Consider the following 14,109-nt stretch of genomic DNA (forward strand, 5'->3'; position numbering starts at 1 on the left):
ATCCTAGCTTTTCAGGGCTTGGCAAGGGTAATACTTCTTAATGCAGCCCTTCAGATGTAATATGGTATAAATTACTGGACTGGATGAGTAAGGAGTTGTGTGCAGAGGGTACAAGCATTGCTCTTGAACCATCCTGAAGGTGGTAATTAATTTGCTTTTCTGACTTTTAGCAGAAAGTGGGAGGATTTTGGATCATCCAGGATGGACCTTGTGTGTAGTTTAGGCTCCTAGCACCATGTCTGCTTTTGGCTTATCAGAACGTGGGTTGGGTTTGATCTTTACATTGGACCGCTGTTGTGTGTTGGAGTCTCACTTGCAAAATAGCTCCTGTGTCCATTGAAGAAAGAGGTTGAGGAAGTTATTTTTCCTGTGGTTTTATGGAACTCTATACCGTTGTCTGTCTCTAAGGAAGATGTGACGCACGATGGCTTTGCAACTATGCATCATGATGGAGAGGCGCATAGCTGTGGATGCTGTCACAGGGATGCTCCACCGAGAGGTTTGCAAAGTTGAGAGGCGGTTAGTGTCCCTCTCTCCTCTCCAGTACCATTTGGATTTTGTTCCAGTTTACATCCTTCCCCTTAAAACACAGATTAGGAGTTTCAAAGCTCTCTGCAGGAGGAGCAGCATGTTTTCTACCAGCCTGGCAAGAAGAGCCCTGTTGGCCGTGCTGTTGGAAGGGCTGTGCTCAGCCATGCTCCTCCAGGGCTGTGCAAGGTTTTGAACACAGCTTGCTTAAATCAGCAGATGTTGTCAGGCCTGCACAGGCAAAACCTTGCTCTAATTCACTAATTATAAAAATTCCTGGCAGAAGCTCCATGTGAGTCAGCTACAAAAAAATTACTTAGGAAAAAAAATAATTTTATGGTATAAGGCTGACTTGAGCACACAAGAAGAAGGGAAGCCAGGGGCTTTCTGTAAATCCAGTTGGTCATCCAGCTTTAGCCCACCATGTCCTTGTCTGGAGAGAGCAGTGACGAGAGAAGCAGAGCAGTGAAAGCCCAGGAGCTTGTCCCACCCTGCCCACAGCTCTCTGAATCTGGTGGTGTGGCAGGGGATGGATGGAGAATTTCCTTTCCACCACCACAGGAGAGCCAGTGCCCAGACTGGGAGCTGGCATGGCTCTGGCTTGTGAATCAGGACAAGGTAGCCCCTTCCCTGCCAGCCCTGAGGATGAGGATGGGAGGAGGCTGCTGCTGCCTGCTCAGGGTTCGTGTTTGCCTCTCACCTCGCTGCACACACCGACTGGCACAGGGAACCAAGGAAGACTCAGATCCAGACAGGTCTTGAATTATCTGCGAAGAGTGTTCACAGCACTGTCTTTTAGGGAAGCTGCCTTTTCTGTCTTTATAAAGGTTGGATTTTATTTTATTTTTGTTATAAACCCCACATAACTAATTTCCCTTGGAATCTTTTGCAGGCGTCTGCTTTGAGTGTGTTTTGGCCTCACTGCCCAGTGCTGGTTTTGAATCCCAGTCCCAGTGGTGGGAAGTTTTTAGAATTAATGCCAGTTGTATTTTTTTTAATAGAATAACAGTGTCCGCCTGTGGGATTTAAACAAATATCCTTGGTTTTATGTTTTGCCTGCAAGTAGCCAGTATCCAAAGGGTGTGTAGCCAACAACATCGATTCAGCAGAGATGCAGCATTTCCCCCTTGTCAAAAATGACTTTGGTTGTTGGTTTTCTTTGTAACCTAGCGTGCACCTCCCCGACCCTGCTGCTGTGCCTAGCCATTCTGATCCACTGCAGCAGGCAGGATACGTGCCTTTGTGCAGAGCTGTGGTGCAGGCTCCCAAGGGAGGTGTGTGACAGCCCTATCGGTGAGTAAATTACACCTGGGGAATACAGAGTAGACAGCAATTTTGTCTGGTGCCTCTGGGAATGGATGCATCTTTACAGGGTTGAGTTTTCAGCTGGACAAAATGTATTTGCTTGCAGTTAGTATACACTGGCGCCAAATTTTCTGCCTCCACTGGTTCTTCCCTTTTTACTTCTACACCTGATTTTAAGATGTGACTCCCAAAGCAGGAGATAATCTTTCAGGATGTAGCACCATCCTTTTGATCCTGACCTTCCTGACATTTCCTTTCTGGGATGTCTTTTGTAATACAGCCTTACTGCACTTCCTCTGCTGTCCCTCTCCCTTGCTGACCTGCTGGCGCAGGTTACTGGCAGGAAGGTGAGCATCACTGTGCACCACTCTGCCACCCAGGCATGCCCTGGAATCCCTCCCTTTGACAAAACACTGAGCACAGCCTCTCCAAGGAGTGGCTGGGATGCAGGAGGGCTGTTATCCCAGGAAAAAACAGCTTTACTGGGGCAGGCAGCAGGCTGTGGTCAGCCCTTCGTGGCCACACGTGTGTTACAGTGACTGTTCAGGTGCTTCTCAGCATTTCCATTACAAAAACTAGTTTAGGCAACATTCACTTGTCTGCAAAGTTGCTGTTCTTTGGGTTTGTCTTTTTTTAATACACTGTTCTCTGAGGGGCTTTTAAGAACACGCAACTCCCTGGTGTCTTCTGTAGCACTTGTCAGCTGTACTTTTTATCCTTTTCCCTTTGGTCAGTAGTTTTTATCGTTCTTTTCCCTTTGATGTTGGCCACTGTCAGCAAAGAAGTTTGAAGGTGGTCTCATAGTTAATAGCTGATAGATATTATAAAATATTAGTAAAGAAATGAAAGATGAGCCGACCCATGTGCTGGTGGTACCAGCAGGAACACCCAGTGAAAGCAGTTGATTTTAGTGTTGAGGAAGGTCAGTATAAACAAGCCTTTCACCTGGGATGGGAGAGGGAGGCAGAAATCCTGAAAACAGGTTTGTATCTGCATGAAGCTTCCATAACTGAAGCCATCTATATCCTAGAAGAGGCTTTTATTTATTCCTTGAAATCCAGAGCTTTTAGAGCATGTGTTGGCCATGTAAACTCTCAGCTTTGCCATAAATCAGTGTTTTGGCAGTGCTTGTCCAAATGCCATATTATCCAGATAAGAATAGATAGGGAGTTAAAGCAGAATCCTTTGCTGTTTATGGACTCCCTTGGGGAATACTTTGTAATATTCTTTTGAATTGACTAAAAGGTAACCACAACAATCCAACGCTGCACATGCTAAATCTTCCCTGTGGCCCTCCTGTTAGACCTGCAGAGGGGGAAGGGGGGATGTGTCAAGATGCTTCAGCGTGCAGATCTGAAATAGCATTGTTCAAGCTTTAACTATCTGCTACCTGCTGATTCCCTGGGATTCAGAACAGAATATGGGACTTGTACTTTTTTTTTTACAGATGGGCTGGGTTTGGAGCTTTAAATCTCTCCTTTCGTGAGCAAGTGCAGACTTGGAAAGCAAGTGCAGACTTGAAAAGTATTAATTATTTTGTACTATCTGTAGAAACATCTTTCTGTAGAAGCTGGTAAATCTTTCCCTCCTGCTTTGCAACTGTCTTTACAAACTCAGGTCCTGCGTATCTGGGTGTCCCTGTTGGCGCGGGAGTGGAGGAGCGGGCTGGGTGCCAGCATGCCAGACGGACTCTGGAAGCACTCAGTGGAGCTGCTGGCTCAGGCTGTCTTGACGTACTTCAGCAAACTGAGCAGCCAGAACTTACCCGAGAAAGGCTTTTCTCCTTTTTTTGAAATTGACAGTAATCCAGAGGGCCACATATGTGTGTGCAGAATTTAACCTTTTGGTCTCCAGCTCTGCCCAGTGGAGAGGAGGAGGTCCTCAGTGCTCCTGTAGAAGATACAGATGACCCAGTTCAGCTGTGTTTGTTTTAGGCTGCTCTATATTGGAGCACTGTAGAAGGGTCTGTGCAGGTGGACCTCGTCCCTCAGCTGCATCCTGGCAAGCAGTACCACCGAGGACTGGGCACCTGGACCCTCAGACTCCCCTTTGTTTGCCCTACCACCTTGCAAACCCACGCATGTAGTTCATAGCATGCAGAGCAAACACCAAGAACTTAATGAATTGAAGAGAAGCACAGGTTTTGTGTAGGGGTGCACCTTTACAAACCAGCTGGCTCCAGTTTGGTTTCTCTGAGCTTGGGAATTTCCTGGGTTTGGGTGTTTGTTCCAGCTACTCAGCCCCAAGCAGCCCCTGAGGCATGTGTCTGCATGGAGGCCAAGGCATGCTCCTTGCCTGCTCCGTGGTGGGGGAGAGCAATGTAAAGACTGTGAAATGCTGGTTTCTCGTACAAAACTCCTTTGCTTTTTATTCAAGAGCAGCAGATTGGTCTTGGGAGGTGGGTGGGTGGAGGTGAGCACACTTTGCTTCCCGCATCACCTTCATGCAGGGCTTAAAGCAGTGCATTTTTGTATGTGCTTGCTGAGAAACAGCAAAAATCGGGAGCGAATGGATGGCCAGTGCTTGCTTTCTCCTTTACATGCCTGTTTAATTGGATAATATGCGTGGCCTTGCCTTTTTGTTTACCTTAGGGTTTGTTATGACAAGATGGATTTTTCCTGGCTCTTGCTTGCACAGTATGTAAACCAACATGACGCAGTACATGGTCCATGCGGGAAGTTTGCTGCAACTTGGGAACTCCGGCTGTTCTTCAGTGCATCCTGTCGACATCAACTCGTTGCTTGGTGCCTACATTGCATCTCTGTGACCGGGAAGCATGCATCTTTTCATGCTTGTAGCTGCTTGTGCTGCTCACCAACACACAGGGGCTTGTTTCAGCTTGTTTTTTTCTGTAAATTTGGGCGTTTGGGAGAAGAGATCTCTACCTTCACCTCTGGAACTGGTGAATTTTTGGAAACCATGGGGAGGGAGTTTGCATCTTGAGCTGTTTTTGCTCTCCCCTTTTAGTGCAAACAAATTGCCCTCTAATCTCAGGATGATTTTTGTATGGACTTTTCCTCCAGTCCTGCGTTTCTGAGCCCTTGTTTCCTACCTATGGAGCTGTTGCATGTTTGGGTTTTTTTTCTCCCCCTGTGCATACTAATTCCTGGGTGATTTCTGTAATTTATCAATGCTAGCTTGTCAGCAGAGACTTGGAATAAAAGGCTTTGTAGTGTGCTGCTTAGCTGGCTGTATAAACATGAAAGTATCAGGTTTTAAACTAGCTTGCTCACATGGCTTTCCTCTGCATAGCTTTAGCCAAAACACTCCACTAGATAAAAGGGATGCTGAGAAAGTCCAGGTCAGGTGGAAATTGTCTGAGAAGGGGTGTAACATTGATCTTTGTTTTAGTTTTACTTTTATTTCTTGTAACCTCTCAGTAAGAGCAGGGAATGAGGATAAATTGTTTTCATCTCTTGGTAGTCAAAGATTAAGATGGATGAGGCAGTGCCTGAAAGAAACTGTTTAAGAGCCCAGTTGTATCCCCCCTCTCTTGCATCTTGGATGAAGTTGGCTTTATGCTTCCCGCTTCCCAGGTGCCCTTCCCCATAGTCCTCCTTAAATATCTGAGCTGGTGAGTGATTGCCCTGAGTTTTCTGAGCTCTTTGAACTAGAGTAAATGAGAAAGGGTCTGGAAATGAGGTCTCTCATCAGTTACTTGGCTTTTACCTCTGAGGACAGGAGTTTGCATCGGGTGTGGCGTTCAATGCACAGGGTTTGGTGGCCCTTAGGTCACATCCTGCTAAGCCTGCCTGAGCCGCTGGGTGTTTGCCATAGCTGGTGCAGATCCAAAAAACTGGGAGTTTTAGATCCAAACATCATCCCATAGAGTTTAAGAGTAAAGAAAGGATGAAGGAGGCTTTGGGTAAGAGGCAGCATGGTGTTTGGGTTCAGCCTCTGGGATTTCATGGTCTTCATTTGCCATTCTTTGTGCACATTTTCATCTGCATCTGAGATTCAAATCTGCAGGGAGAAGTTTCTAGGAAACTTCAGGCAATATTCGTCCTGTTTTGGGAGGGCACAGGAGGGGTGTCCTGGGAAGTGGGATTTTTAGGCTGTGAGAGCAAAGGCACTGTGCTCGTTGTGGGGCGTGTACTGCAGCATCATTGCACTTTAGGTGTTTAGTGAATTCTGTTTGTAAAAGTGGAGGCACTTCATCACCAAAACTGCCTGTGGGGTTGAAAATGTGAGACCCTTGGATAGGGGAAGTAGTTTTGTTGGAACCCCAATATTTTGCCCTGTTCATGAGAGAAAAAGCCTGTTTGAGGTAGGGTGGGAGGTGTTGCTGTTTGGCACCCATGCACGGTGCAATTAGAACTGACTTTACATGGCAGATGTGGAGCTCCTGTGCTGGGACAGAGCAGGAGCAGGGCTGGCTCTGCTGTACCCTGGAGCAGCTCCTGTCCCTGCCCCGAAGCAGTCCTGCCTTGGCAAGTCCTCCTTCTCCTGTCTCTCCTGTGAACCTCTCATGGACGATTGAGAGGCTCCTGGCACCTTGTGCAGTGCTGTCTTAATGTTGTCGTTTTGTTAATGAGCGTCTGAAGAAGATGCTGGCTGGATCTGGGTGCAGGCGGGGACTGCTGATCCCTTGTGTTCTGCTTTGAACACTCAGGCACTGACAGGGAAGGAATGTCAGAGAATTTGCACCCGACAGGGTCTCCCTGGAGTGCTGCAATAGCTGGAGTTGAGTTCTGAAGCACCAAGAGAATTCCCTACAGAAACACATCACTGCTGTTGCTGTTGCTGCTCCTGCTGCTGGAATAGCCCCTGGTTGGCATCCTGCATAGAGTCACTAAGAGGAGACCAAAGGTTGAAGATGCTTTTTTAACTCTCTTGGCTCTTTACCCTGAGCTAAAAGCTTCAGGGTGGGGAGGAGGTGGTGGGTGCAGGCAGGTCGGGCAGGATGCTGGGCACTGGCCCTCCGGTGTGTGGTGGGGTGGCTGCCTTCCTGCCTTTCCTGCTCTTTGATGTGCTGCAGGGTATGCAATGAGCATCTGCCCTCTAAGAGAAAACAGATTTAGAGTTACAAAGTTCAAAAAAGAGAGAGCAATTTTGCTTAATCATTTTCACACAGATCCACAGGCATTTCTGTAAGAGCGAGCGGCATCTGGTTCAAGGGCAGCCTTGGCTGCTTTGAGCTCTCCTGCAGCTTCTGCAGTCTCAGGCAGAGATTGATGTTCCAGATGCTGTTCCCAGCAATTGGATCAATGACATGCTTATTCAGACTTTTCATTTTGTAAAGAAAAAAAAAAGTAGATTATACTTTTTAAGATCATCTGAAGTTTCAAGGATCTGTGAGCCTTTCTCTTTTTTTTTCCTCTTTTTTTTTTTTTTTTTTTAATCCCAGAGTAGGGCACTGCAAATTATTTCCGTATTTATGAACACCACTCAGAAAGCAGAAGGAAGTGAGCTGCCTGCCTCGGTACCTCGGTTATTCTCCATTCCCTCCTTCCAGCTTCTAGTCATTGTAAGAAATACAGGATTTTTTTATTCTAACCTCAAAACATACATTTCAAGGGGAAAGGACTTAAATGCAGTGATGCCCCACTGCGTGCAAGCTGTCCTGGTGCACGCTTTCTGGGCATCTCCAAACTTGTGTGTGTGTGAAAATTACTGAGCGACAGGGAAAGTGCTGGAAAGCTTTGGGGATTTGGTTTAAATCTTGATGAAATGCAGGGCCACTGCCTGGTCGGTTTGTCAGCTGCTGGCACCCTTTTGAGTTTGAGGTGGCTGCAAAAATGGCTGCTGTGAGTTTGCCGCTGTGGTTTGCCAAAAGCAGGCTTGTTTACCCGTTTCCAGCTATAGAGGTGTCAATGCTGCGTGCTGCAGGGAGCCTAGTGGTGGCTGCTGTGGTGTTTTGGAGTTGGAGAGGGCCTGGGAGAGACCAGTGTTGCTTGCCAAAGTCCCTGGATTTGGCAGGAGCTCTGTCTGTGTCACCACAGTGAGTCCCGTGGGAATATAGAGTCCTTGAGCACTGCACCAGCTCTCTCCTCTGCCTTAGCTGATGAGCTTTAATTACTGAGATCACAACTGCTGTGTTTTCCTTGGGATGGTATGGCTCCATTTGACTCCTGGCATACTCTTCAGCTGCCCTGGAGTGAGAGTTGCTGATGGTGATCTGTAGAAGCTGCTCACCAAGAGAAGTAGCAGCATCTTGTCCATCTCAGGAAGAGTTTGTCTGGCTGCTGGGATGCACCCCGAAGCCCATGCTGGGCTTTCAACTGTGTGAGTGTGTGGCATCTGAGCAGATCTGTGGGTCTTGGCCAGGGTAGATGTCGCAGGTTAATTTTTGCCTGTTTGGGGTCTGCATGCTGCATGAGATACGGAAAAAATTTCCACAAAGCAAACTGGGATTAAGCTGCAGAATTTGTTCTCATTAGTGTAAAATAAAATCTGGTGTTTCTGATGTCTCTAAGGAGAGAAGGAGTATTAACTCCTGGAGAATGTAACTGGAGGATACTTAAAAGGCAAATTGTTCACATACTTTCTTTAAAATTTGCATGAGTGTAGTAAAAGGTCATCCTAACTGCAGAGTCTCCTCCTCAGATCCTCGCCTGCTGGTGGCTGATTGCAAGAGCCTGTTGCTAAGTGTTCCTGGAAACAGAATAAAGATGAAGCAAGATAATTGAACAAGAAGGAGGGGGGTGGGGGGAAAGCTTGGAGCTCGCAGCCGAACCGCAGGGCTGCCAAACAAGATGAGTATGTTGGAGTTTGACTCGGTGGCTGCATTTAATCAGTTCTGACCCAGGGGTGGGGAAGGGGTGACCAAGCCTGAAACTTCATGGCAGAACCTTGGAAAAAGCCACTTGGACGCAAGTGGATGATTTGCTTGCGTTTTGTGTGGCTCATCCAACTCCAAACATGTTGCTTCCTAGTGTTGAGGCTGGAGTGGGAAGGCAGACCATGCTTCCACAGTGCTTTGGGCTCTCTTCCTGGGTAAAATTTCTGTTCCTGCAGCGTAGATTTTGTTAGCCTGGGCTCTTCTCCTGAATGGTCAGTTATCACAGAAAACAATGGGATGAAAAAAGAACACAAACAAACAAATCCAGATCTTGATTAAGGCAGAAAGCCTTCAACTCCAGATGACTTGCAGGGTATTTTTCTGCCCATCTCAGGTCAAGCTCCGCTCTGAGGAAACAACTAATGGTTGTTTCCTATGTTGCAGAGTCAAATAAACCCCTGATGCAGTTCCTTTTTATTGCTGAGAAGACAAGGAAGCAAGGCTTCCTTCTTATCTTTGGGCTTTCTCTAGTTGAAGCGCTTGTAAAAGCACTAGACTTTATCCATCTCCATGGATCGATTTCCTGGAAACAGTTTTAATAACTGTTTCTGGAGTGGTTTTTATCATCCCAGAGCATTTCAGAAACCCTGAATATAGTAACAGTCACATCTGAGGAAGGTCGCTGCCAATGCACAGCAGTCTTCAGCATTTTATAAAAGAACAAATGATTGGCTCTTCCTTTTGGACAGAATCTCCCTTATTCTCATCAAAAAGACAAGGTAGTGCTCCCGCCACCCAGCCCTCCGCGTCACCTCCTGGTTCACCATCCGCTTGAAGCCTCGGCAGCAGAGCAGGCACCAGGCACCCTCGGTTCTCTGAAGGCTGCAGTCTCCAAGCCTCCCCCTCCAGCTGGGGCTGGCTGTCAGTGGAGGGAATTAATACGCCTCATCTTATCTGACATTTTGAATGCCCCTGTGGGATTTGCGTTGTCATCAGTTCCTGGCAGCAGCCTCTTGTTCGGCTGTGGCTGCCTTCGTGCCGTGCTCAAGGCTTGCTCGCACCAGGGGTCGGTCCTGCCTTCCCGGTGCTGTATTTCATCCATGTGCTGACTCATGGACACTTGTCCCTTTGAGAAACTATGTATTTTGGGACTTCCATCAGTCAAATCAGGAGGTAGCTGGAGCTTTTGACCTTGCTACTGATTTATCACCATCCCTGTTCATCTTTTTAATTGGTTCGGCAGTTGCAAGACACGCTGCTCAAGCCCTAAAATAAGAAGAGGGAGCCCCAGCCTGCTGTCTCGTTCCTCCCCGGTCAGTGGCTCTGAGCTGGGGCCTCTTGTGTCTTGGTTTTGTGGGACAGATCAGGTTCCCTCGCTTGTCCTGCACCTGGCCCACCATGTGTGCATGTTGTAAACCCCTCAGCTCTGTCTCCCTGGCCCCCTGCACGCTCACCCGGCACTGATTATCCCTCCTCTGCCTGTGTGCCCAGCCCATACCACGTCTCTGCTCCTGCCCATGGCCCTCCTGATTTCCCTGTCCCTCTGCCTTCTCCTCGCAGCTAATGCCGCCAGCTTTGCTGGAGCACAGCGCAATGGGACAGCCCCTCTGCGAAGGAGCAGTTGGGTGGGGAAATGGCTTCTCCAGCTTCCCGTCTGCTGGCTTGTGCTGCCATTGAGCTATTAGAACATCTGAGCTGTGGGCAGCTTTATTCTGCTCTGGTTTTTAATGTGTGCAGGTGGTTAATTACGAACGTGCAATCCACAGCGGCTCAGTGTTGGGCAGGTTTATGTTGCCAGCCCTTGCAGCCTTTCTGCTGGGGGGCTGAGTGTCAGTTTGGGGAGCAGGAGGAGGAGGAGAGGTGCTCAGCAGGAGAGCATTTTCCAGGCAGCCTGACCCGTTACATCCATCCTGCCTGTGTCACGAGTCAGTCTGATGGTCTTCCCCACAGGGCACTGAGCTCTGGAGCTCAGCTGTGCTTGTGAAGTGTGTTAAGAGGACACGGAGGCTCTGAAAGCATGTTATCATCGAAAGCATGTTATCATCGGTGGTTTAGCCTAGAGCGGTTTTGGCGGTGGGATGTTTGCACAGGATAGACTTTATGGCTCCAGAGGAGAAGTCAAGCGCTGTGGCTGCACTGGGACAGCACAAGCTATGGGACCCCCTTCCACCCTGGGAGCCAAGGAGGAGTGGGATAACTCCAAGCTGTCACTGGTGGGGATTGCTCTTTGCAGCTGGAGCGAGAGCATTGGGGTCTGGTTGGCTCCCAGTGTATTTTGACCTCAGTGTGGTTATGGAGTGAATCTCGAGCTGCGCTGCCCTTCCAAGCTGTGAGCAGAGCCCATTGCCTGCCTTGTCTGCAAAGCTCAGAGCTGCCCCGGCAGCGTGGGCTGCTAGCAGACATCGGGGCTGTGGTTACGACCTTTCTAGCTCTGCAGCTGTGTAACCTTTGCGTGAAAATCCTTCTTCGGCTGCAAATCAGAAGTGCTTGCCAGACTGAGATTCGACACCGTCGGCTCTGAGACACTGAGGTGGATGCAGCTACAGGGAGGGCCACACCAACCAGTGCACCGTCTCCTGAGATCAACTGGAACAACTGGAGGAAAGCAGTTGCTTTTAAGTAGTTTGAGTGTTTGCAGCGATGCAAGTGCTGTGTTGAGTGGAGGTTTTTGTAACAAAGTGTCAGCAGTGATGCTCTGGATGAGCTATTGCATTTCAAAAGATGCTGTATAACCAGAGCAGGTTTCCCTTCAGTGGGTGCATCAGCAGCAGTGGGCACAAGAGGGTATCTGCAGATGTCTCGGTCGTTTTGCAAAGGTCTCCCATGTTGCTGGTCTGGGGGATGTCCTGGTGCTGGCATGTCCTGGGGAGGTCACTGTTCACAAGGCTCTTGGTGCCATGGCATCCTGAAGCCCTCACTCCCCTGAGTGAATTACAGTGCTAACAAATACTCTATTGTTTTCCAGTATTTTGTTGGTTTGATTGTGTAAGGTTCCCTCTCGGATTAAATGCTGAAAACAAAACAGAAACCACACTAATACCTCATTGTGTGGATTAAACAAACAAAAAATCCCAATTTCCCTCCAGATTTAAAAGGCTTTTGTGTTTGGTGGGAACTCTGTCTAAACTCAGGGCTTTTCCAAAGTGTTTTTTTCTTAATGACCTGGGATTGCAAGGCGTTTGACCTCGAGATTACTACCAGCGCTCGATGCCAGCTCCCTTTGAGTGAACAGTAGCAGCAAAAGCAAAGGCAGCGGGTGGGAAACCCAGGCTGTAATGTGCGGCAGTTCTGGCAGCCGTCCTGCTGCCAATGACAGATGAGACTTGGGACCAGGAGAGACCCTGAACTTCAATTCAACGTCCCAGACTGACACCCCACCCCTCGCCTTTCCTATAAACAGATGGAAAAATATCCCTTCCCCATAGAAGGAGAGAGATTATTATTTTTACTTATTACCTTTGTGTTTACATAGCTATTTCTTACTCAGTGCTAGTCATTTGGGGGAATAATTTATAGGGGCCATATATGATACACTTCTACATGTGTCTTAAATTTTTCCCACAAACACTTTAACTCCCTCCGTCCTTACTGCTTTTTATGCATTTGTCTTGCTGTCTTACCTACCAGGAAGGCATGAAAAAATGCCTGTGAAAACAGGTAACAGAAGGTGGGTTCAAAGTGCTGGCAGACCCTCTGGGTTCTCTACTCATTTTTGTGGTAACACTGTGCTCCCATTCTTCTGGGGGTAAAGAGAGAGTGCTTGGCTCAAAGCAGAAATTCAGGGAGAAAAATGGTTTATGAAATATTTTGAGATGCTCACATACAATCTTCATTTTAAAGCAAGGCATACGTGTAGAGGAAAAAAAGCATTTCTTGGAAACACATGGAGGTGTATTTCCTAGTGCTGGGTATGATGCTGTATCCTTAAATTCTGCATTGTCTTTGAGCTGTTGAATGCAATTTGAAGAACATCTGGAAAAAAAGATGTTTATAAAAGACGTTCTTGTAATGTTGATAGACCAGCCTGTCTTATAGCATCCTCCCTGCATGATTTGCTGCCTGTGGTGTTACCTGTATGTTTAGACAAATGCTACTTTGCCCTAGTCCTGGGATCAAATCGAGCCCCCATCCCAGTGTCTCTTTGAAACTTGTACGTGTAAAACAGCTAGGCCACCTCTCATGTTTGCTCCAGGCCCTGGGGCTTTCCTCTCCATAGATCATGTTAACCGCTCTTCAGTTCTACTCAAATTAAATGTTTTCCTATCAGATGTGGGCTGTGGAGTATCCAGCCTGTCAGCCTGTGTGTGCGTCAGAAGGAGAGGAGGCAGCTTGTGCTGTGAGCCGGGCGCATGTGCCAGCCATATGCTGCTTTGCCCTCAAATAAAATGCTCAGCTCGCAGTCCGTTGGATGACTTAGCCTGGGAAATTGCAAAGAGCAATGGTGCCAGTGCTGAGCGATGAGGGCAGTAAGAGCAAGAATATGGGAGCAAGTGAGAGAGCCAGGACGTGAGGTTGGGCTGGCCTGGGTCCCTCACCCCAGGGCTTTGGCTATGGAGCTCCTCGGGGGAACAAAGGGTAGCCCTCCACTGGCAGCTGCCTTGCCAGAAAACCCTGCGGAGAGGATTTCCTTCCGCTTCAGCTCCAGAGCTTTTGCCGTTGTGTTTCGTGGTCGGAAGAACAAAAGCCCTGGGTTGCAAGCTAGCTCCTGCCAGGGTCTCCCCTGCCCCCCTACCGGCTGCGGGGCAATGCAGGCGGCCACGCTGGACCATGCTGTGCCAGTCTCCCACCATGGAGCCACAGCGAGAAGATGGAGGTGAGAAGCTGGACTTTTGCTTTGCTTTTTTTTCTTTTTTGCTCGCACTGAGTCATATGGCTGGTGACTGGTGGGGGGAACATCCACAGCAGGTGCTGCCAGGCTGACTGCTGGGGGAAACCGGTCCTTTTAAAACTTTTAAAATCCTTAGTTAAAACTGGGCTTTTTTCCGTCGTGGACAATGTGAGGACAGAGTGGAACAATAACGCAGTGGCCCCAGCTGCCCACTGGTCTGTATGCACCAGCAGCCCTCATGCCCTGCACTGTCGGTCTCAGCCGTTCACATCAATCTTCTTTATTGCAATTCCAAATCCTCCCTCCTCAGCTCATTAACGTTCTCGGAGCAGACATCTCTCTCACCATTGTATTTTGTAATTAGATTTTGATTTGCTTTCAGAGAGAAACAGCAGCACAACAGACATTAATTTATCCCAAGCCTCTCTCGGTCTCCTCTGTGTCACAAGGTCAGACCTTGGCGTGCAGCATCTGCCCGTGGTGCTTCCCCCCTCTGCTTGGCTCCATGTTGTTCCTGCACCCTGTCCCCTTCTGCTGAGGGGGTTCCCTTCTGCACAAAGGGAAAGGAGCAGGGAGAGGGGGTTGGGAGAGGAGCTTTTGCCCAAGCTGAGATTGAATCAAAGGGACAGGCGTGAACTGGATTTAAATCGACAGGGCGAGGGAGCAGCTTGTTGTTCTGCAGCCCCATGCCTGTTGTCTGAAGAGCCTGGGTGGCCCCTGGTGCTTG

The 14,109-nt window shown here is 48.4% G+C and overlaps 1 protein-coding gene across 2 annotated transcripts in view; it reads left to right on the top strand.

The window, feature by feature from the left end:
- NXN (nucleoredoxin) overlaps positions 1-14,109 on the top strand; it is a 53,892-nt gene that overhangs the window by 18,441 nt on the left and 21,342 nt on the right. The window contains exon 1 of one of the 2 annotated variants that reach the window (XM_080383979.1): positions 9,463-13,367. The exons of the other annotated variant lie outside the window; for it this stretch is intronic. Within the exon in view, the coding sequence (XP_080240105.1) occupies positions 13,362-13,367 (6 nt within the window). The 5' untranslated portion in view covers positions 9,463-13,361. Of the gene's footprint in view, positions 1-9,462; positions 13,368-14,109 lie in introns of those variants that run through there. 2 annotated transcript variants of the gene reach the window in all.

This window comes from Falco punctatus (genome assembly GCF_963210335.1).
Source record: "Falco punctatus genome assembly, chromosome: 1".
Taxonomy (NCBI): Eukaryota; Metazoa; Chordata; class Aves; order Falconiformes; family Falconidae; genus Falco; species Falco punctatus.